We start from the raw sequence: 25,534 nt of genomic DNA, 5'->3' as shown, positions 1-25,534 counted from the left end.
GTTTACTGCCACGTGTCGTCGCTGCGTTAATTGTTTAGTCAAGCTGCACTCCCTTAGCTCGCATCAAATTATTCAGATCTGGCCGACAGTCCTGCAATCAGCAGTATTGCCTGTTCAAGGTCGCTCTCCCCACCTCGACGTTCAGCTACTCGGTCGGCATGGTGGGGTTAGTGTTCTCGTGACCTGGAGACTAATTAGTCGATATTTATAGCGCGATAACTTTGAGACGAAAAATCGTGTAGTAATGAAACCAGACTCATTTTAAAGCGTGAAGTGTACGCTTTCATTCTACTGAATTCATTTCTTTCGAAAAAATGTCTGTACCTCGCAGCAGCTTGGGAAGTGAAGACACCTTGAATACGATTGGTAGAAAATCTGCCAGATTCAAACGTGTTCACAGAGGCGAAAAAATTTTTCTGTTCATTGAAATTGACATGGAATTAAAGAGCGAAGCGTTGTCTTTGCAACGAGTATAAAAAAGTTGATGTACGATTTTTTCTCGCAGATTTATCGCACTGAGAACGAAGAAGTGCACTCTAATGCAAAAATGTATAATATCTAGTGTATTTATTTATACACACAATTTTGACACATGAAGATTCCAATGGCCTCTAATTTCTCAATTATGATTCGATCGTCGACCCTCACTTCTCTCGCTCATCGCATACTCAAAAACTCCGCCGATAAAAGTAGCACATGCACACTTCAATTAACAAAAATAATCCCACACTCGCACAGATTTTCCGTAAATCAATGATCGCGCATCTGGACGTCTGGGACGCCGTAATCCCGGCGCATGCGAGCGTCCGATAATCCGCGACAAGTTCCCGGCCGGCCAAAAAATCGCGGAGAAATAACCCCATAAACCCGAGTCTCGTAGGCAGACCCCGTCCACCTTGGCGATCCATTCGAGGCGAACGATCTCGCGGCGCCTATTACACGCTGTCGATCCGTAGCACACCCTTCACGCTTAGTTTTCGTCGGTTGACGGGAGCGCGGATCGTAATGGTGCCCCATCGAGGCCTGTCCTTATACGAGGTGGATCCCCCCTAGGCGTCGTCGCCGTCTTCGCTCTTCCTAGTCGCGTACCCGGCCGATCCGAGCTACCCGCCATTAATTCGACGAGCGGCGAGCATTAGCATGTCGTTAGCGTGGCCGAGCTGGAACGTATGAATCCATTATCGGCTCGCGGGGAAGAGTCTCTCTCTGGCCCGTTTCAAAGCGGCGCGACTCGCATAACCAACCGCACACCTTAGGTGCCACCGGGAACAGGTTTTTTTCATTAGCCCGGGATCGGTCAGCCGAGAGCAGATCCTATCTGCTTCGTTACGAGCGACACGCGAGGATTCGTGAGCCAGCCCGCGAAATTACGGCCGAGCGAGATCACGATGCCGCATAATCGACAGGTACCGAGGGAACCCGCTCGTTCCGCGTCCACTCTCTTCCGTGTTTCGCTTGTGTATTACAAGCCGTCGAATTAATCGACACCGAGCGCCTACATCCGACGATCGGCCTTAGGCTGATCGAGGCTGGAACAATCTCCTCGCGAACCTCTTCATACCTCTTCATTGTCTGCGCTCTGGCAGAGACCCAGCGGAAGGGGAACGGGACTGCTGTGGCCAGACGAAAAGGTCACGGCGCGAATGGATGAAATGCAGAATAGTGCAATGAAATTTGTATACCCAGGCTGCAGATTTTATGCAGTAGTAACAGTTTAAGGTAATGGAATTATTAGAAGAATTTGGGATGTCAGTGTATTGTTTTGAATCCAGTCGAGTTATTAGAGCACGTAGGGTCTTGATATTTTGTTTCTTTTTTTAATAATCGGTGCACAGCATTTTTATTCTGCATACAAATCTGTAGTTTATTTATTACGTACGTGAAGTTGAAAATATTTTACAAGTTTAATAGATAATAATTATTTTAAAATTAAAATTAATTTTAACTATGAAAGGTCGTGCGAATACGACCGTGTTTGTTTAACACGTTGCTAGGATAAGCACGAAAATTATATCACAGGAAGACTAAAACAGGTCGAAAGTGCAGACTTCACCCTTTAAAATGAGCTAAGAACCATCAAGATGCGATCATTTGAAGCAAAGTTACAGCCTTCTGAATTTCGTCAAATTGCATTTGAGGCACACGCCTAATGTTCGACTGCTGTGGCACACTCTTCATTCAAACGGTCAGAAAATAGCACCAGAAAATTATAGCACGAAGTTTGTTAGCTCGTTGGAAAGGGGACATTTCACCCTTTAAAACTGATTTGATGTGGTCGGCGAAAAAAATTTTTTGCAGTTTACACACGTACGCAAAGTTGAATTCTTTATCAAAATCGGACATTGTTGCAAAAACTTCGGATGGTAATAGCATGGCAACTCTACCTTCCCAAAAATAAAGTGATTTGAAAGTTTAGATTTCACCCATTAAAATGAGTTCAATTTCAACGCGATGGAACCATTTCCGTCAAAGTTGCAGCGCTTTAAAGTTCATCGAATTTTGTTGAATTTATGCTTCACGGTTTGGTGCCCAACTCTTGATGGTACGCTTTTAATTCAGATAGCCGTAAAATCGCATCGAAAAATCGTAGCTCCACGTTCTTGAGCTCGTTGGAAAGGGGAGATTTCACTCTTTAAAAAGGTTTCGGTGTTTTTTGCGAAGAAAATTTTTCGCGTTTCACACATGGCTGCAAATTTGAATTTTTGATCAAAATCGGACATTGTTACAAAAACTTCGGATGGCAATAGCATGACCACTCGACCTCTACAAAAATAAAGTGCTTTGAAAGTATAGATTTCACCCTTTAAAATGAGTTCAACTTCATCGCGATGGAACCATTTCCGTCAAAGTTGCAGCGCTTTAAAGTTCATCGAATTTTGTTGTATTTATGCTTCACGGTTTGGTGCTCAACTCTTGATGGCTCACCTTTAATCCAAATAGCCATAAAATAGCGCCGGAAAATCGTAGCTTCACGTTCTTAAGCTCGTTGGAAAGGGTAGATTTCGTACTTCAAGATCACTTTGGTCTCGTTCGCGAAAGAAAATTATTTCACCTCCGAAAAGGCCTACGAATTTGCAAAATGTCCAAGAGTCACCATTCTACTCGGCAAAATTACCGAAATAGAAAACTGCAAAAAAATTACATCGCGCTGCAATCTATTAACCACAAAACTGGCCGGTTCTTTCACAGCCATGGGAGTTGCGTGCGCGAACAGCCATCGCCGCGTGGTTCGTGACGAAAGTGGATGCCCATTGTGAAAAGCTCGGCTCACCTTGACCCGGCGAACATAAACGTTTCCTGAGAAACGTCGCGGCTTTAATTGCTTCTCGGTGTCACGTTCTATAGTGGAATTCTGGGACACGGGACTGAGAGGCTTCGGCTCTTCCGGTGGCATGCCCTGTCATCGTTGTTATCCAATCAGGGGGATCACAAGGGGGGCATTGGTTGAACCGTTCTTTTGCTTGCAGGTACATCAAGTACTTCAGCGGGCTGCTCTCTGGCTCCTTAAGAATCAGCCAGTCACCTCTCTATCTGACGCACCTCACGGTCCTCGGGGTGCCTCTGTTCGAGCCGACCGGCTGCCGAGCGTTCCTCAAGGTCTACGAAGGACTCACTCCGGTCTACACCTCGGACCTCTACTCAGTGACGAACGCTCGAGAGTTCACGGTGAACCTCGGCGGTCTGCGACTGCGGGGCGACATTCTGGTGAAATGTTACCACAGGGTGTACTCGAAGCAGAGCCGGGAAGTCATGTTCTCTCTTCAGGTAAGACGATCGTTCCGAGAGCAATTAAACCGAACTGTAGATTCTCCAATTAAGGAGAAGTTCTGCGGGCAAGCCGGCTGCAGAACCCGGAACGCGAATCGCTGCAGGCTTCAACTTCATCAATCTTTTGCCGCGGTTCGCATATTTGTTACCGACATTTTTTCACCGTCACGGTAGCTTTAGCATTAAGGAACAAGAATAGCCTGTTTGAAGGATCGCAGAACACGCCCCACGGAACCGTCACGGAACACGTATCTCGCATTTCGAAAATACGTCCCAACTGTTCGCTCGATAATTCCTTGTACCGGTACGTTCGCCGGGAACGAACGAACGGGTCCCGATCAGTGATCCGTATTCTTTCCAGACCGACACGCTTTTTTTCCCCCGCGACGTCGCAGGTATTTTATGAATCGAACAGCAGCCGTTCGGGTACGTCAATCGGCCCAGAATCCGAGAACCATGTAATTACCGAGATGGTATCTGCTTTCCGTGTCTCGTTACACGTGGGACCGCTCGGGGCATCGCGATTACGTAAAACGCGATCGTTACACGTTTGTATATCGCGATCGGTCTCTCAGAGCCCGTTGTTCCCGCAGTTCCATACCTGCGTAATTACGGAGAATGTGGTGTCCTTCCCTCGGTCCGAGCTGGACGTTGCCTGCGACGATCCTAGATGTCCTCCGGACAGCGTGGTCACTCTCTACTTCGCCACGGACGCTAAACGCCAGGACGGCCCTATTCCGGCGCCTACGCCCGCTGTGCCGCACACCTCGGCTCATCACGATCCCATCTTGCACTGGGACAGCTACACGAATCTCGAAATCAGCGACGACGGTGAGTAATCTTATTGATTGATCGTAGATTCGGTGGTAATCGGTGCTTCGATCGTTGGACACTTTGTAGTCGACGTGCAACGATTCGCAGGTTTGACGAAAAATGGATATTTGAGATAGTGAATATAGTGTAAATATTTTTATCCTTTTGTGTAATATAGAATTTGGCGAATAAACCTTTTTTGAATTAGTAGTTACATGTGAATATTATGTAGTTTTTTTACTGAATTATTATTGTAATTTATAAAGCATTATAATCATTTATAAATTATTATTGTTATACTATTATATATATATTATAACATATATAATAGTATATATTATTATATTATATTATGTATATGATACTATAATATACTATATATTATTATTATATACATTATAATTTATAAAGCATTATAATCATTTATAAATTATTATTATTATATTAGTATGTATACTATTATACTATACTATTATTGCTATATATTATTATATATATAATAATAATTATTATTATTTATAATTATAATTATGAATTACATATATTTGTAAAAATGACAAATTTCATTTGTCAAATTCTGCACTACACAAGATGAAATTATTTACAGTCAGTTTGCTATTTAAAAAATCTATTTTTCCTAAGCCCTGCAACTTAGAAACTGTTCGCACCTTTTAAGTAACACCTACCCCACAAGTGCAATGCTTGATGACGATAATAGGCTAATTGGCGCTATGACAGTAGATACTTTTCAGTTGATATAAATTAGTTATAAACTGTCAGTTGGCGCCTCGTTAAATAGCACCTGTCCCTCGAGTACGAGATTTTATGTCATCCGCTGGAACAAGGTCCTAGACGATAGCAGACTCAACAGCTTTTGACATCGGCGACTTCCTTATCCACGTTAATTACAATCGGTAGACGGTGATAAGTTAATCAACACTTCGTTCGTTAGATACTTACTTTATGGTTGATGTGCACTAACTGGAAGCTGTTATTTCATGCCTACTAAGTAGCACCTGTCCCTCTAGCGCGAGGAGTTATGTCATCTGCTGTATCAGGGTCCTAGACCATGACTGACTCAACAGCTTTAGACGTCAGCTATCTCGTGTCCGCGGCAATCACGATCAGTGGACAGCAATAGGTTAATCGACACTTTGTTCTTCAGAAGCTTTGTGGGTAATGTGCATTGGTTGGAAGCTACCAGTTGGTATCTGTTATGCAGCACCTGCCCTACAAGTGCAATACTTTGTCATCTGCTATATCAGAGTCTTGGTCCCTGATCTGACTAAATAGATTATGACATGAAGAATTCGGTATCGTTGGTAAATTACGATCAGTAGACAGCAGTAAATTAGTCGAAATTGTGATCGTGGCTGTGGATACTTCGTAGGTGAAGTCAACACGTTTATGTCAACTGTAAACAGCCTATGTTACTTATGTAAACAGCCTATGACGTGTGACTATACAGAGAATCCCATAATTGTGTTAACACAAGGAAAAGGATGATTCCTGAGGTCATTTGAAAAAACTTTTTCCTTAGCGAAAATGCAATCCGCGGCTTCGTTTACGAGTTATCAACGAAAAACACTGACCAATGGAGAAACGAGCTCGGCTGACGCTAGGCGGTCCAGTCACCGAGCGGTTGAAGCCTGGTTCCGCTGATTGGCTCGGCCGCCTAGCGCTCCGCGCGCTCGTCTCTCATTGGTCACTGTTTTTCCTTAATAACTCGCAAACGAAGCCGCGGATTGCATTTTCGCCAAGGAAAGAGTTACTTCAAACGACCTTAGAAATCTCCTCCCTCCAGGAGTTAACATAATTCTGGAACACCCTGTATACATCCGGAATTCTGGTTAAATTGCGATCACCGGACTGAAATTAGAATTAGCCGCTCCCTGTTCCACGTCACGTTCGCCGCCGATCACCTGCGATTTCTGATCGATGATACCCATTATTCCACGTCGTCCTACTGTCCGAAGAATTTCAAGAAGCTCGTCCCATTAATAATCGCTTCTGGGAGTCCGCGGGCTGAACGAGGCGGCGCTCGATTAACTTAGATTAGAGTAGATTACAACGCGACCGTCCAATTTGGTGCAATTGCTACGTCGTCGTATTAGATCGGGTTACCGGGAGGTCAGTGTTAGAGAGAGGCCCCTGACGATGATGAATCGGGGGGGAGGACCGCCGAAAAGAAACGGGACGCCGCGCGGCGGAATCGCGGTGATTTCCACGTTAGCCCGTGTCCGACTATCATAATGGATATCCCGGACTCTGGTCGAGAAACGACGCGCGACGAAGATTAATGGCCGCCGTCCGTCCGTTCGTGCGAGAGCTTTCTGCGGCCGCGAGCTTCGTTGTTTTATTTTTTCGGCGCGGTTTAAGTTTCTCGCGCGCACGCGATTAATTAACTGATAGCTCGAAACTCGACCGGCGACGGGCCTCGTCCGCCGGGGACTAATTCGCGCTAATTCCCGTCCTAATGGTAGCCAATTAACCTCGATCCGTCGGTGAGAACCAGTCAGAAATACAGCCGCCCGGCGAGGAAGGGTTGCCGAGGGGGCTGAAAATCCGGTGGTTAACGCGGCGCATTTAAACCGGCTGACTAACGCCGCCGGAAATACGTGCTGGCAAGCCGGTTTATCGCGGCGACACGCCGCCACGCCGGAAATAGATCAAAGGTCGATGGGTGCGCAAGGTCCGAAGCTCCGAGAAGAAGCCGGCTTCTAGCGTTCGATTTGCCCCGGGCGGCCTATCAAAACCACTGTGCAACTCTATATGCTTGTGACGGTCATCTTTAAAGGGTCCGAGGTACTCTGTTTACGCGCATCGCCGCGCCAGATTTATGGCGGTTCACGCTTCTGGCCTGGCCGACGCGTCACGGAGAATTTCACGGCGAAGCGTTTTCCAGTTGGATAACGGGGAACGAATTCATTTCCTGCTGATTGCCGGAACGTTTAATCTCGCGTTCAAGAACTTCCCGGGCCGGTCTGACCATTGGCTGGATTATCTACTTCGCGTGCTCCCCTATTTTTTCCATGAGCGATTTGTACGGTTCGGTGGGCGATGTTTTGAATTATTCCCTGTTGATTGGAAGAGCTTTTAATTCGGTTTGTGGAGAATTTTTCTGTGGTCTGATCGCTAGTGGGATTATCTACTTTGCGGGTTCTTTATATTTCACAATTTTATAATGGACGTCTTGATTTATTTCCTGCTGAGTGGTAGAGCGTTTAATTTCGTCTTGGAGAATTTTCCGGAGTGGTCTGATCACTGGCTGGATTATCTACTTGAGATGGTTCTCGTTATTTCCACGTAAGCAATTTTATGATGTTTTAATTTATTTCCAACTGGTGGATCGTTTAATTTCGCGTTGGAGAATTTTTCTGGGTCGTTTGATCGTTCGCAGGGTTATCTATTTTCTATGGTTCTCACATTTTCCCATGAGCAATTTTATCATCGATATTTCAATCTTTTTTTTTACGTTCAATTTCGTGTTCGAGAATTTTTCTGGATCGTCTGATCATTAACCGGATCATGTACTTTGTGTACTCTATATTTCTCTATGAGAAACTTTTTAACCGACGTTTTGATTTATTTTAGTGGAGGAACGCGAACGGGTTTATCTCCTGCTGATTGATGCAGCGTTTAATAAATAGAGAGTTTTTCGAGTAATATCATTATTGCTGGAATCTTCTACTTTGTACATTCTTTACATTTTTTACTCTTTTCGTTATAATAGAAGTAAACGAACTGAAAACATTTGCCTCGAACTGAAGACTTTTGATCGATCGAATATTTAATTGAATATTAGATATTTGTCGAAACGGTCTGTTCAGTAATTTTTGATCGATCGAACATTTAATCGAATATTAGATATTTTTCTAAACGGTCTGATCAGTAACTTTTGATTGATCGAATATTTAATCGAATATTAGATATTTTTCTAAACGGTCTGATCAGTAACTTTTGATTGATCGAATATTTAATCGAATATTAGATATTTTTCGAAACGGTCTGATCATTAACTTTTGATCGATCGAATATTTAATCGAATATTAGATATTTTTCGAAACGGTCTGATCATTAACTTTTGATCGATCGAATATTTAATCGAATGTTAGGTATTTTTCGAAACGGTCTGATCAGTAACAGAATACATCTACTTTGTAGATACCTTATATCATAATCAATCTTCTCGATTGTATAATTAGAGTAAATCTTAAAGTCACTATTTACAGTCCACGTTTTTGGCCAAAACATTTTGACCGTGCAGCGTGCATCGGGCCCATCAAACGCGATCGCATCGGACAATTCTGCCACCAGCTGTCGGAAACAAAAATCAGAAACGAAAAACAGTCGTCGGTGGTTGACGTGGCTTGTCGATAGCATGAAGAATGCCGGGCGTCGCAAGGTACAATCCAGGTATCCTGACTGACAGCGATAGTTTCCGTTCTTTCTGTCCTGGAAAAAGGCTCGTCGGAATTGATTTCGATTCGGTCACACCCAAGAGGTCATCGTCGGCGGTCAATCCGTTCGATGTGCAATCGGCCCAACCCATCTCGCCTCCATATGCGGGCCTCCTCGTCGCTATTTCCTCGTGGATCCCATAGACTCGATTCTATTCTCACGAATATGTCGTTAATTATCGCCGATTCCTCATATTCTCATTTTCTCTCTGCAACTTTAAAGTTCTGCTGGGAAAATGAACCCTGAAAGTAGTATCCTTTCTCTGTCGGGATCGTTCTATAGATCGTTCGGAGTCCCTGCAATATCTATCACGCTCCGAAGACTATAAATAATGTCTGTTTTCACATCCTTAAAAATATTCTTCAAACCACTATTTATTTGAGAAAGAAATACGTCATTTGGTACGTGGAACACTGGGAAGCTAATCTTTAAAATATTTTCTTGTTATCAGAAGGATTCTGTAGATCATTTATGGTCTGTGGAATTTTTATAAAATATTGTTCTTCTCTATATTTAATTTTAAGGAAAAGTATGTCACTCGACAAATGTAATATTGAAGGTTCTAACCGTGAAAACATTTTGCTTCAATAAGAATTATTTCACAGATAATTTAAGATCTTTACAATTTTTATGAAATATATTTTAATCCCTTGAGCTCGAGCTGGAATTAGCAATAATATAGCAATAATAATAATAGTTATTATTGCTATTATAATGATTATATAGCATTATATAACTACTAATGTTATATATATAAATGTAAATTATATATATAATAATAATATATTATAAAATAATATACAATAGTATAATATTATATTGATATAATCTATATAATATATCTATATAATATAATATAAATAATAATATAATCTATGTTATTATATTTATATTATTAATCTATATATAATATAATATAAATAATATAACTATGCTATAGTTATATAATGAGCAAGCTAAAAATCCAACCCCTAAAGTATCTACATTCTACCAAAATAATTCTCAAAATCATTTAAACCGCCCACACAATTTTTCTAAAATATTCTTCGATCCCCTATCCATTTCCAAAAGTATTCGGCAAATGCAACACTGGAAAATCCAACCCCCGAAGTATCTTTCTCCAATCGCGGTGATTCTGTAGGTCGTTCGAGGTCCACAAAATTTGTGGGACGCGGTGAATTACAATGTTGTCTATTTTCTCCGTGGATTCCATCTTTGGGTCTCCCGATCGAGCCACATCAACGCGGCTCGAACTATCGCGGCCAATTTGGGTCAGAAGCTTTATTGGAAGCGCGGGCCGATCGTTAACGAAACGAATTGAGTCGGGAGTCTCGTCGGCCGCCCGTTTCTTTTTTCCCCCGGCTTTTGACGGACGGGTCGCGGTGACGCAACCCGTTCCGAATGCTCGAAACGGTTCGGTGAACCAACCGGGCAAGGAGTCGCGTGGGCGGCCGTTCGCTACGTTTCGTTTAACGTAGGTCGGAATTCGGCCCGGGGAAATCGAGGCTACGAGACACGGCCACGATTATGGTCGGCAGACTATCACGAATCGCCCCATCGGGCTCGCTCAATGACCATCGGGCCGGGAACTTCGCGTGTTTACGGGGAATGGGACACTGCCAATCCAGGATACAGCACTTCCAGCGCAACTATATAACAACATCACCCTAACTATCACCCTACGAAGCATTTGTGTTGTTGCATCATCGTTGTTGTTTGACGGGAAGAAATAATTGCCAGGAATTTCCTTCGTTGTTCGACGGTATCGAAATTGTTTCGTTGAAGTAATAGTTGCAATTTTATGTAACCTTTACATTTGTGGATGCATTTAGATTGGGTCCGACCATGAACGGAATTCTCTGCTTCTTGTATAAGTGTGCTTTCAGAATAAATTTATGCGATCATTGTCTTGTGATTTATTTTACCTCCGAGAATTTAACAATCCCTGTGTTTAATTTCTAAAGACGGATTACGGTGTGAATATACATAAATGTCTGATCACGAACGACATTTTCTACTTCGACAACCAATACGACGGAACAATTTTCCAGGAACATTATCTTCCAATCTGTCTTACAACAGAAGATATAGAGAACATCGTTTGTCACTTTCGATGGTCGATTAATGTATAATGCATTAGCGAATCTGATCTTTGGTCAACATTTTCCGCTTCCATAACAAGTTTCGTTAAGATATAATTTCTCAGAAACGTTCTCCTTCCGTTTATCCGACATAAGAGAAAATGCAACAAGGAACATTGTTTCTCCCTTTCGAGGGCTGATTAAGATGAACGTCACTTTTCAGCCGTCCCCAAAAAATTTCATCGCGAAATGAATTTTCTCGAACGTTGTCCTTCGATTCGATTCATCCCTGAGACACGGGACGATCACTGTACGGCCGTTTAAAGGCCAATTAAAGTGCAAACGTTCACCACGAGTCTGACCATGAACGTCAGTTTCTACTTCCCGGGCACGTTCGACCGCGAAACGATGTTCCAGGAACGTTGTCTTGCAATTTGCCTCGCACTAGGAAGTATAACGAACCCGTGCTCCGATCCATGATCGCAGTACGCAACTCAGGAACCCACACGTCGCACCCACGCGATAGAAAATAAGATTCCACGGGCGGCGTTCTTCACGAACGATCGACTTTAACAAGCCGACGAGCTACGCGCTCTTCCGGCCGCCGGGAAAAGTTTCCGCGCCGGACGAGCAGGGAACTCTTCTCGCCTAATGAATCTTCGTTGTTTCCAACTCGTTTTCCGCGCCATCGAGAACTGTCGGTATTTCTTATTACGTCTTCAAACACACAGTTCTCGCCTTTTACACATTTTTACGGCGTGGGGAGGGGAGCTGATAAAAAGTTACCCGGGAAACTGTCTTCCCCCGAAGAATTCCCATTCTCCCCAAGTCATTTCGTAAATCATCTCGGGCCGCGGCAATATTTTTTACGACGTCTCGGGACAAGGGTGCTCCCGGGCTTCTTTATTTATTTCGGCGAAGACTATCTACTTTTGCTTCTTCGAACGCAGTTCTCGTCCTATTCCCCGCTTGTTCCGGACCGGGCCGTTTCGGAAATGTTTCGAGCTTACTTCGCGGACCATCGAGAGTCTGCAAGATTTTCGCAACGTGTCCAAACATTGTTTTACATATTTTCAAAAATGTTTCTATCGGAGCAATGTCGATCTTCATGTCTCCAAATTAGTTCATTGCGTTGTGAATTAGTATATTAATTAATTCGTATATCTTCGCATGATCAGAGACGTTCTGCGAATCATTTAGAGCCCTCTAATTTTTGCATACATGTCTAAACGTAGCACTATTGATTTTTCAAATTTATTATCCCAATTACATGACTTTCTTTATCGCTGGATCAATAGATTTTTATAGATTTAATCCATTTATGATAAAAATGAGTAGGCTCCATTTAAAGCTTCAGACAGATTAAAAATGTTTACGAATGTTCATGCATTAGTTTCAACTTATTAAAGTGATTATGTGCAATAAGCAATTTTTATTTGGTTTCTGTATCTTGCAACCGATGTAATAAATTAATATTTTCCATAAAGACCGACAGTCCAGTCGTCACGGTTTCGAAATGGCGATTCTCCCGTTTCTCAAAAAATGCCGACTGCCCAGAAATATTGCAGATCACGTGGCTCGCATCTCGAGCACACTGTGCACCAGATTTCTATTCATTTCGACATCCTGTTCGTCTATCACATCAAAAGTAAAGCGTACCGGTTCGCAGTTTGTTTTCGAGGTGATCGAAGAAGGACGATGTTTTCCTCGGGCATAGTTCCCGCAGTATTTATTTCCCGGAGAAGTGCTCCATTCACCGGAAGTCTCTTCCCCGATTCAACAGAGTCGTTTTTATTTCCTTGAAACGCTGCTGGGGGTGCTGAGCACTCTTCAGGATTTGTTTTCTAAGTGTCGGCAGCGCTTGCCCCGCGAAGTTTTATTACATCTGCTCTATCAATTTCTCGTAGCGAACTCGGGCCGCCGTCGGGACGGGGTTCCGGGGGTGACGAAGGGAGAACGGGTTGCTGGCTTATGGCAACGTGGAAATCTAAAATTAAGAGCACGCCCCTTGAATCAAGCAGCTCCGGGCGGAAACGGCGCGGCGAGCTCTTTGGAACAGTGTTTTTCGCGCCGCGGGCGATTATTACCGTCTGTCCTCTTTCATTTCCTCGTACCCTTGCATCCCTTATCTTCCGCTATTCTTCCTCCACCCTTTCTGCCAGCCTGGATCCCGCTGAAAAGACACCGACGGATACGGTAATCACCGATTCAATTAAGACGCCGACTCTGTCGAGCGATGCAAACACTTTCCGCGGATTTCTTCGGGCTGAATCCAGTTGATTTTCTCGGTCACTTTAGATCGTGGGATTTTCATTGGGTCTACAGAATATTTTCAACGCCATGTTGACACATTTTCTTCACAATTGCAACGATTCGAACGTGTTTTTATTGCGATCGTTTCCTAGAGTAAAAGAAATGTTGCATCTATTGTGCGCGTACAATTATGACAGCTGAAATATTCATGACAAAGGGACAGAATTTCAGTCAGATTTAACATTGTTTTTACTGGCAAGCCTACTAATCAGTTATTTCGCTATACTTAGAACAATCTAATCACTCAGGTTAGGTTGGATTATGTTGAGTTGTGTTAGAGATTATGTTGGGGATTATGTTAGGGGATTCCCGAGTGCAGTCCCCTGTTTTCTTCCCAAGATCCCAGAGTACTTTCAAAACGCAATAATTAATTCAAAAGTGGACGAAATGACTTGTATATTTTAGAGATGTTAGAGAGACTACTAAGCAATGTCCACAAATATTTTTTAAGAAATTGCAATTGGTTCGATCAAATTGCAAAAATTGTATTTGGATAAAATGATCAGTATGCACATACAATAAGTCGCAGAGATCTACAAAACGCATTTTTAAAATTTTCCTCACAGATTCAGATAAAAAACTTAGAAAACGCGAGCCTTTTATATTTATTTGTCATTCCGAATGATAGAAATGGAAAATTTAGTGGACTCACAAGTTAGTGGACTCACTAACACATCTCCAAAAAATTCAAGTTACTTCATTCAATTCGAGAAAAATTATTCCGTTTCGAAAGGTGTCCGAATATTAATGCGAATATTAATCCAAAAATGTATCAAAAGGTTAGCGGATCCTCTGCTTTAGGATCTACCAGAGAGAAAGGCAGAGCTTCGACAATCTTTCGCCGCTATCTCTTCCACCGAGATTTTTATGAGGTTTCCTTTCGACCGTCTTCATTTTTCTCTTCATAACGTTCCTTTCCTCGCGCGTATATTTCTCTTGGCGCAGCCCGGCGAGGCGTTTTCGTCTTCGAAAGAGACGCATCGATCTTGGTATCGTTCTCGGCGTGCTACGCGGAAGAGGAAACGATCGTTAAACGCCTTCCGCTCGGATTCCTCTCGAATTTATAGAAAACGATTCCCTTTCAGCGCATCTGCGCGCACGCGATAAACTCTGACGTGGAAAGGGCAGTGAATATCGAGCGAGAAACTGATGAAAAGTCAACCGATTAATAATCGACTGTTTGCGGACTCTTGTGAAGCCATCTGCTTCGTTTAACTCTCGCGCCAGCTACGATAAATTCTTCCTAATGTTCATTCAGCTTGTAAACAAAAATGGATAATTTGGGAAATGGTGATACGATTATTCGAGCCTCGCGGATTATTTTTATAGTTGCCGATTGTCAACAACTGTAGAAAAAACGTGGTTCAAGAGTCGAATAAAATCGTATCTCCTCTTCCCAAATTGTTCCTTTTCGTTTACAAATTGAAGTAAAATTAGGGAAAAGTTACCGTATAGTGTTGTGAGTAAATTTAGGGTTACATTGATCGAGTGTCATACATTTGATGATAATACGTCCAAATAATAAATTCAGTTCGTTCAATTGTTACAATCTTATTATTTTAATTACCTTTTAGGCTTCCATAACATAATTTTAACATCTATGATATAATTGTATAACATATAGATAAATAGCTCAGAATAAAACGTCGTCAAAAATGGCGCCAAAAACTCATCGAAGACCCATAAATTCCACACATGTATAATACGTACGTTCATAAAAATATAAATCATTTTTATTAAATAGATCATAAATTACTTTTCCTTCTGCATGTATTTGAATTCACTTTAGTCCGAACGTTAGGGTGATTTTCGGGAGATCGATACGATTGAAAACAGAGAAGATTTAAGATGTAGATAAGACAAGAAGATTTTAAAGAAATTAGCTATAGAAGTTCGAATTTTTCGAAGACAATTTAAGGAATAGTTCCGGTGAATCGCAGAATCTCGTTAGCCGCCATAATTAGCGCTCTGAAAACGAGTTTCGTGTTAAGAGGGACGAAAATCTATAGAACCAGCGCGAGAAGGTGGTTCCGATGGTGGGGCGGACTTAGGTCTATTCTTGGCGTCGGGACGCGTAGGGACGGGGCCGAGTTTAATAGTTTTCGCGCGATTCGACGCCGACCACGTCGACCAGACCGATCTCCGATCCTCGGACGGCCAATTGTGCGCGAGATTCTGTGTTTACGTTTACGCCGACCCGTCGAGGTGAACATTGTTTCCGCCATATATCAGGCTTCGTTTGTGCAATCCGATCGCAGTCTCCGAAGTCGGTTCCAAGTGTCGAATAAGGGGCCGAGCGACGGCGATCCTAGGAAACCTTGCCACGTCGCCAACTGGTCAGTCATTTAACTACTTCTTTCCTTCTGTCTCGTGTTTTCCTTAATCTTCTACTTCTGTGAGTAATGTGTCAAGCAGTCTGATTACGTTAGCGTAATCGCGAAAGTGGCTTTAGAAAGCATTCCTTGATCTCCGTAAATTGCTGACCTTCGAGCCGGTATAACTTTGTTAAACATAATCGTACGGCGATGAATTTAGACTGGTTTTAAAGTTTGAATTCTCTACTTTCATATGCTGTTATCTTTTTTCCCCTACGATTCTTTTGTACGACGCAGTAGATGAACGATTGAAGACGTAAGGCTTCTTATAAATACGCAGAGATAGTACAAATTGAAACGTCTCTAAAAACGTCGAAAAATTTTTCTTCTGAATGAAACTACCATGGATTTAATGTCTGAAGTATTCGCTTTATAACGATATTAAAAAAACGGAGCTACGATTTTTTCTGGTTAATTTGTGACTTAACAATGAAGGACGTGTCATGTGGCTCTCATATAATACAAAATTGGAAGAGATCGACGTTTCATTGAAAGCTGCCCAAATCGACGAAAGAAGATCGTAGGACAAGATTTCACACGTCATCGTAAAGAGAAAGCTTCGATCTTAGAATGCACAATGCATCGCGAAAAAAATCGTCCGGTTGGTTACAATTCGAAGAAAACAACCGAGCGCCTTTCAGGTACAAAATCGGAAACCTTGACATAACTTTGTTAAACATAATCGTACGGCGATGAATTTAGACTGATTTTAAAGTTTGAATTCTCTACTTTCATATGCCGTTACCTTTTTTCCCCTACGATTCTTTTGTACGACGCAGGAGATGAACGATTGAAGACGTAACGCTTCTTATAAACGCGCAGAAATTGTACAAATTGAAACGTCTCTAAAAACGTCGAAAAATTTTTCTTCTAAATGAAGCTACCATGGATTTAATGTCTGAAGTATTCGCTTTACAACGATATTAAAAAAACGGAGCTACGATTTTTTCTGGTTGATTTGTGACTTAACAATGAAGGACGTGTCTTGTGGCTCTCATATAATACAAAATTGGTAGAGGTCGACGTTTCATTGAAAGCTGCCTAAATCGACGATAGAACAAGATTTCAGACGCCATCGTAAAGAGAAAGCTTCGATCTTAGAATGCACAATGCATCGCGAAAAAAATCGTCCGGTTGGTTACAATTCGAAGAAAACAACCGAGCGCCTTTCAGGTCCAAAATCGGAAACCTGGAGGTCTGTCGCAACTCCGCGTGAGCCCGCATTCAGCGGAGGAAAGTCTGTTCTTGGAAAGTGTCGGCGTAGATCTTTGGAAAATCGTTCCATATATGGATCTCGCGGATACGGCCAGCTTCCGTTCGCGGCGCGAAAGATTTCACCGGCATCGCTTGCCGAACGGTCTGTCGATATTGTCAACCAGAATGTCATAATTACGGCCGCTTTCCACCGCGATTTCTAGTCCCGTCGCCGGTTTCCCGGCTATCTGCGCCGTACCGCGATGGTAATATTTCTTCGATGGTACTCTGCGCGATTCTCCGCGAGCACTGTTGGCCATGTTCGGCGTGCGGGCCGCTTTCAATTTGTCGCTGAACGTCGCCGGCTTGACCTTTGCCATCCTTTAGAAACTGCATCTCGTGATCCGCCAGAGCTATCTCGTTGTCGAACATTTCGAAGAGGTTTTTACCGCTCCGGTGATTTGCATCTTGCGAAAATCGACAATGTTCCGCAATGGGATTCCTCGCTCTTTTGTCGTCCGCGCGGACTGACGTGAAATATTTTCTGCCGCTTCTAATAATTTTGTTACTCGGCTTTGAGAAAGCGGAATCCGTGTATCGGGGTGTAGAGAACAGAACTTACGGTCGGGTCACGACTGCGAACAGTAAAATACTGCCGCGCGGATTAATTTAAAGGACGAAATACAGTTAAGTCGAACGTTGTGTATTTTATTGAGAGGAAATTTTTTAATCGTTCGGAGCACCAGGAACGGTTTACTGTTCGCAAAATTGCTTAATAAGGATCTCAATTTTTCAAAAGGATACAAACAAGAAACTAGAAATGGAAGATAGATAAATAGTTTTCTGTATAAGCTTCAAAGCGATTGACAACGAAAAAGTTCAGAGAAAAGTTTCATTTCTCCCTCGAAATCGAGTAACTTTTGTATTTAACATTTTTCCTGAAAATCTGTTCTTTTCGAGATACTTATATTTAATATTTTCAAATGAACGCCCTCTCTCTCTCTCTCTCTCTCCCTCTCTCTCTCTCTCTCTATATATATATATATATATATATATATATATATATATGGACACTCTTTTAATACGAAATAATTTTATTAACATTCCACTAAACAATTTGAATTTTTGTGAGATATCGGAAGGACTCGTTTGTTGAAAAAAGCGTAAGCAAATTTTTTCAGAAGTAGCAATTGCGTGGAATGACAGACGAAATAAAATGTGATGTTTTTGAGTTTTATATTCCATTTATCACGGAAGATTCGTTAAAAACGTGTCGATGAAAATAGAGATAAAAAATGGAAAGGTGTCCTCTCGGAGGACAACTAGACCCAAAGAAGGAGTCATCATACCCGGCGTCGTTGAACTCGGCCGCGAAACGGCGCATCGATTGCACAATGGGTATCGAAATGACGAAATAAAAAAGCGGCAAAGGAATCGTCGGGGTTAGAGTAAACAATGGTGACGTAACAGCAGGAAGACGTACGACCGAGCGACAAGACAATGGCCTGTTGTCTCTGTCGTCACCCCTTCTCTCTATCTGGCGCGCGCGCGCGCGCGCGCGACCGCACGCGGACCGTTTTCTCTTCTCTCATTCTGCCGTGCAATTTCTTCTTCGACAGCGGCCGAACAAAAGGCTGGGGTCGAGCCGTGGAAACGATTTTTTGAGAGTCACCGTGCAGCCCCGCTTTGTTTCCTAACAGCAGCGCCGGGGACAAAAATAATTCCCATCGTCGAACGCGGTCCATTTGCCCAGAATCCGGCACGCTGGACGGAAAGGAAAAGGTATTCGATCGGACAAACCGACTGTTATCAAAGTTGTTCCCTGATATCGCGTGACAAAGTGTTTTCGCCGCCGGGAAATCGCGGAAAATATCGTAGGGGCGCAGTGCCGTGAATGGGACACCTTTATTTAGAACATGACAACAAGAAAGCTAAACGACTTATCTAATTCTAGTTTAGAACATTCGAAAGATCAGTTCTTTCGCTATAAGAATGCATAGTTTCGGTGAGGTTCTCACACGTTTGCTTGCTTTATCTTCGATCATTTTCAAAAGGTGCATCTTGTCCTATTCATCGATTGGTTGCATTGAACGAGTCAGTGCAACAAAATGCAGCAGTGTTGGTAATAATCTTATAAACAGTGGTTTTTGATTCATTGTAAATTCATGCAATATTATTTAGTAATCTTTGATTATATCAATCTTCACATTTTAGTATTTTGTGAGGAGAAATATATATATATATAATCCTTTCAATAAAAGGCAACTAAAAAGAATGAACAAAATTTTCTGGACAAAAAGACCTAAAAAGTTGATGACATAATAAGCGAAAGGAAGTTTAGGACACCTTTTAAACCACATGTTTCATTTACACATTTACTGCAGATCTATTTACAATATTTCGTGTGTCCCTAAACTGTGTTCATAAACTTGGTAACATCGAAAAATTAACTTGCTCGTTGACCATGATAAAAAAAACAGAATATCGAATGTCATATGTCAACCTTCCTGAAGAAATGCCCGATCGAATGGAATAAACAAAAACTCAATCAAAAGTAACAGTACCTCGTACAACGTTACGAGAAAAAAGGAAAAATATTACTTTCTAGTAGTCCCCTCCCCCTCCCAACACATCAGTATAAAAGCAAATCAGTGTTTTTCAGCGAAGGAAATACCTAGGTTGGAAAATTGAACGCTGATTCGAGGAAGCGTTCGATCACCTACGGGCATCCGGGAAATTTTCCAATAAATTTTCATCCCCTTTGTTCCGGCTGTTGAATGTAATTTAATACTCTCATCGTTCCCGTCTTCCAGGACGCGTCAGTTTATGTATCGCTGGGAACGCGACCGATGTTTCCTTTCCATATCCCGGACCTGGTGTTTTTTCTCGATAGCTGGACGATAGTTAATGTTTATGCAGAGATGATCGATATCGATTCCCTTTATTTTCCTTTACCGATTTTTGTTTTCTTTTTTTAATTCGTCATTAAAATACGGATTTAAGAAATGCTCTACAATCTTCTTAGACTGAACATGATTAAAAATCATCATTCAACAGATTCGACACTTTTAATGTGTAGACCTGGTAGCTGCGAGTTTGTGGTATTTATGAAGAATTTAATATATCATATTCTTTATATGTTTTATAATATGGACATAATGCGAGTACAAATAAAAAAGTGTGGCAGAGGAATATAGTATAAAGTTTAATTATTGTCTAACATTATTTAGTGTTATATTGATATATATATATATATATTAATAACGTTAGACAATAATTAAACTTTATACTATATTATGTTATATATATATATATATATATATATATATATATATATATATATATATATATATATTATACTATATTACAGAATGTTGGACAATAACTATAGATATATAATATACAGTAATATAATATTATTACAGCAATATTATATGCTGTATATTATATATATTATACTGCTATATTATATTATTTTATATTACATATCTATAGTTATTGTCTAATATTCTGTAATATAGTATAACAGATAAAATATCTGCTGTCTCTATGATTTTTATAACTTCGTATTATACCCGCATTACATGAATATCGTTCATCTATTCTATTTTTTCTTTTATTTCGGTCAGCCCTAGAAACATTAATTCTCTACAGAAATCTGAATTCAAGAAACACTCTACAGTCTACAAATCACGCTAACAATTTCATCGAAACATTCGTCACAATACCTCTCAGTTACCGTAAAAAAGAAATACCAATGCGAGATTCGCTGGTCGGAAACCGACATCTTGTTTTACGACGCACGATCGAACGACAAAACATCCGCAAAGAAGCGCAATCGTAGATCAAGATCCCATGCAGCCAATATTTCTCCGACCGTAAACCAGCGTGAATCAAACTTCTGTCACCGTGGAAATAAAAAGGAAATCAGTGAAAGCCCCGCGAAATAAATTACGCGACCCGCGGAGGAGCAACGGCGCGGCGCGGTGGAAAAGAAATAGCCGGCGTGCAGCGATTCGCCGTTGAAATATTGCATCGATTTCGCGGCGGCGAGGCAGCTGCGCGCATTTGTATCGACGACAGACGATTAGGATCCGGTTCCCACAGTGTTTCGTCTTCGCGCGCATCCCCGGGATGCACGGCGGCCGGTGCACGCATTCGTTCACCTTACGCACGATTCGTGCACGCGTCCTTGTCCCAGATCGGCCACCTAGGAATACCACCACCACCACTTGCCAACGGTGGCTGACCAACTTTTCGTTCCGTCCTCGTCACTGGCCGACAGTAGAAATAGCCGGGACACGCTCAGACGAGCGCGAACCGGCGCCTGTGTGCGTGCACGCGAGAAACAACGGCGATCTGGATCAGCCGTTGGTGAATCATGCGCCACGATTTTCGATAATCGGATCGCTCTGTGTTTAGAACTGGTTCCTGTGTCTTCGTTTCTGCGCGGCGTCTGTCGTCGAGATTGTAATGCAATCCGTCAGAATGGAGAACTGGACACTGGTTCCTAGGGCGCTAATAGGCTTACGAAACTGTAGATCAGGGTGCAGGCGTCGATCAATCGATCAGTCGCGATTTCAAGCGAATGCTAATGGATTTTCGCATCTGGCGCCTTTCATGCCGAATATGTAATACCGGCGTGCACGAGAAATGCAATAGCGAACACTATCGAATGAAACAGTGGTGTTCAATTTGATGCAATATTTATAATATTTGCTTTATGGTTGTCGCAAATGTAGCGTTGAAATTATTTTTATTCTGTCGAATACAACATATCAAAATATTTCAAATATTTAAAAAAAAACTTATGTTATTTTCGATTAATTGAAATTATTGAGAACAAAATTAATTGTCTACATAATTCTTGTATCCTAGAATTAATAGAGACAATCTTTATTTTGCATAAAAATAAGCAGTCTAGTAATAACATGGACAAAATTAAAAAAAAGAATATTTTGAATGGAGCAAAGATGCAGTTACTATTTTTTTCTCTAGTACTTATACTTATTTTAATACTTTTATACTACTTTAATACTTATACTTATTTTAATACTTATACTTATTTTAATACTTTTATACTACTTTAATACTTATACTTATTTTAATACTTTCATACTACTTTAATACTTATAATTATTTTGATCCTTATTATTATTTAACTTCTGTTTCACATAATCCATAGATCATCCATTTTTATATCTCATAGAGATCCGCGGTCTAATTATTAAATACTTGCCACGAGATTCAAATTAAGTCGAACCAACGAATCAACTGCAAATGCGCTGTAGATCTCCGTGATCACGTTGCTCGAGATCAGGGCAGTAGCTGATTGAATTATGCAAGGCATCGAATCGCCAGGAGCCCCCTCGAATCAATCGAAGAACGTATTGCTCCATAATTTTCCCGATTGGCGTCCGAAGAAGATTATCCCGGATTCATCGACGATGATGGCCACCGTCATCATCAATTCCGATCATACATCGCAACAGTGTAATAGAATATGCAGGCCGCTTTCAGTTCTAATCTATCATCATCCTTGGTTCCGCGACGATCACGTAATTCGATCGTTCATCGCAATAAAAGACGCGTGCCGCGAGCCACAAACACTGCGTGGCTAGGTAACGACTCGGTGTCAAGTATGCCAGCATGCATTCACGGGGATCATACGTGACACTCGTAACGATTACTAATCACGTACGCCGGTGCACGTGTGTAGAGCCATCTTGCAGCGCTGCGTCGCTGCGGCAAGCTGGCCAGAAACCGTGTTAAATAAGTACAGGACGGGGCTGGATCGCTCCAGTAGCCTAATAATAGTCCGCTAGGAGCTGAGGTCAGGCCGCATAATAGGCTCATATGTCACGGGAAATTTACATAAATGCACCGCGAGAGGCAACTGGATCGCTGATGAGCACCGCCGACCGCGCGGTGCATACGACGCCGTTGCAACGACGTGCATGCGTGAACTTCTTGCTTCGAGCTTTTCAGAAACAACTGCGAACTTGGCCCCCTCGTTCTTGCGATGGCCAGTTACAATGTCGGACAGAAACCATTGTCAACACTTATTTCACACGAATGTTTCGATGCATCGCTGCGGATTTGATGCATTTATGAGGAAAATGGGAAGATGAAATCTAAGTTGAAGAAAATAGTATAGGAATTTGATGACGCATGTGCATTGTTTTCGACCCACTGAAATTGTTAACGAACAATTCGTGGACACTGCAATTCGTTGACATAATTTTTATTTTGTGTAGCCATGATTAGACTGCAGATTTTATGCATTTATGAGAAAAAAGAGTATGCACTTATGAGATTAAATATGACATAGTAAAACCATTTAAGGAACCAGAAAGTATTGTTGCACTATTTTTTTAATTCATTAAAATCATTTAGAAAGTAAATAAATGTCTACACACCTACAGTATCTTGAAATAAGTGTGGACAATTTTTATTTTGGATAACAATGCATAGTCAAGTTATCAGACTTGTACCATGCAATACTAAATTCCAGAACTTCGTGCATACATATTAAGTTAGGTTCGGTGCAACTAGAGTCCAATAAAATTTGATTCTCTTAGTGCATGAATACTAAAGTGAAATCATAGTTAGTTTCATGAATTAACGATCACTAAACTGCGGACGTTTATGCAAAACAGAAAATATCTAAGTGACTTGTAAGAAATTGAAATGCAACGAATATGCATTTTATCGTTTAATCATTTGGATTAGTCGAACACGGCGTAATAGCGTTCTTTAATATATTCGCATAAAATACGCAGTGTGATAATTTCCTTCGTCTCTAATTGCTGCGTCAAATTACCGTGAATTAAGTTAGCACAAAGTTGACGTTAAACTCAACAAAGAAGCTCTGTAATAATCGTTATATTTAAAATATTAATTACGCGCTTTACCACGATAGCTTTCGAACTAATTCCTTCTAAAATCGATTAAAAAGCGCCGAGTGTCGCAACCGAGGAACTCGACGTGTTCACGCAGCCATAACTTCGAACACCGACGTCCGAGATTCATTAAATTTCCCGATCGAAGTTCTGAGGCTACTAACTGCAAGTTCCCGAGTTCGGTCCTAAATTCAAGCTTGTAACAAGCCCCGAAACGCGCGGGTTGAAGAGTTCCCTGAGTTCCGAAGTCAGGGCTCTTTACGCGAACCTAAATTTTCCGATTAGAAAGCATCGCGATATCCCAGTTGAAAAGATCAAACGGTCTACTTAGGTGCAGGCTCGAAGACCCAAGGGTCTCGATGAGTTCTAAATTCGGCTTCTCGAGTAGCTTATTTACCTCTAAACTCTGCACTTCACGAGCTCCGCAGGAGTCTAATCCCAGGACTTGAAGAAGCTTAGTCGAGACATAAACTCGGGGATTTAAAATGCCCGGTAACGTGTTCGAACCTCGAACCTCGAACATTGCAAATTTCTCTTCCTAAAATACGCTGGAAACTTCGCGCATATTAGGCTGCAGGACTATCGAAATCGTTTCGTACGTTTTAAACTCTTGATCGGAGCTTATTATTGCCTCCTGCCTTTGTCGCAGCGAACTGTCGGACCATTCGCTTTCTAACAGTGTGAATTGCAGATTTGGTTCGGCATGATTATTACGAAGGACTCTAGTTTGTAAAAATTTTGTTGCACACTGTAAATCGTTCGCTGGAGATCTACTATCATACTCGACCGACTCGATTATCTCATTCGATCCAAAATGATTACCAGAGTGCCGATTTTTAAGCGAAATAAAAGTTGTCTGCGTTTATTGCAAGATACAAGAGCTACAGAAATATTTGCTTCTTTTTTTAACAATTTTAATGAGTCGAAAAGAACGCAACTGTATTTTTAAGTTTCTTAATTGTGTTTCCTGTTTTGTATTTGACCGTTTAGCAAAGATCTATTGTCATACTTTACTGATACTCTCGTTCAATTCAAAATGTTTGTTATAAAATACTCCATTTGCCAAGTTTACTCTAAGAACTTATTCGAAACGTTATTCGGTTAAAATTTTATCGGAAACAGTGGTCGAATAAAATTTTGTACGAAGAATTTATTAGAGACGCTCGAATAAAATTTTATTCGAAAAATTTATTAGAAGTGTTCCAATGAAATTTTATTCGTTGAATTTATCAGAAGTGTTCCAATGGAATTTTATTCGTTGAATTTATTAGAAGTGCTCGAATAAAATTTCATTCGTGAAATTTATTAGAGATGCTCGAATAAAATTTCATTCGAAAAATTCGTTAGAAGTGTTCCAATAAAATTATATTCAAAAAATCTATTAGAAATATTCGAATGAAGTTTTTCCAAAATGTTATTAGAGTAAAATTTCATTCGAAAAATTCGTTAGAAGTGTTCCAATAAAATTATATTCAAAAAATCTATTAGAAATATTCGAATGAAGTTTTTCCAAAATGTGTTATTAGAGTAAAATGTTACTCGAAAAATTTAATAGAAATATTCGAATAAAGTTTTTTAAAATGTTATTGGAGTGAAATGTTATTCGAAAAATGTGCTCGAAACGTTG

General features: G+C 41.2%; 1 protein-coding gene across 15 annotated transcripts in view; it reads left to right on the top strand.

Moving 5' to 3' along the window:
• Positions 1–25,534, top strand: part of by (focal adhesion protein tensin) — a 309,556-nt gene that overhangs the window by 241,764 nt on the left and 42,258 nt on the right. For all 15 annotated transcript variants that reach the window (XM_076521246.1, XM_076521247.1, XM_076521245.1 and 12 more), the window contains 2 exons: positions 3,468–3,765; positions 4,362–4,599. In XM_076521246.1, coding sequence (XP_076377361.1) covers positions 3,468–3,765; positions 4,362–4,599 — 536 coding nt within the window. The remainder of the gene's footprint in view (positions 1–3,467; positions 3,766–4,361; positions 4,600–25,534) is intronic.

Source organism: Megalopta genalis, chromosome 4 (genome assembly GCF_051020955.1).
Source record: "Megalopta genalis isolate 19385.01 chromosome 4, iyMegGena1_principal, whole genome shotgun sequence".
In the NCBI taxonomy this organism is placed as follows: Eukaryota; Metazoa; Arthropoda; class Insecta; order Hymenoptera; family Halictidae; genus Megalopta; species Megalopta genalis.
This window is presented reverse-complemented; position numbering and strand designations above follow the sequence as displayed.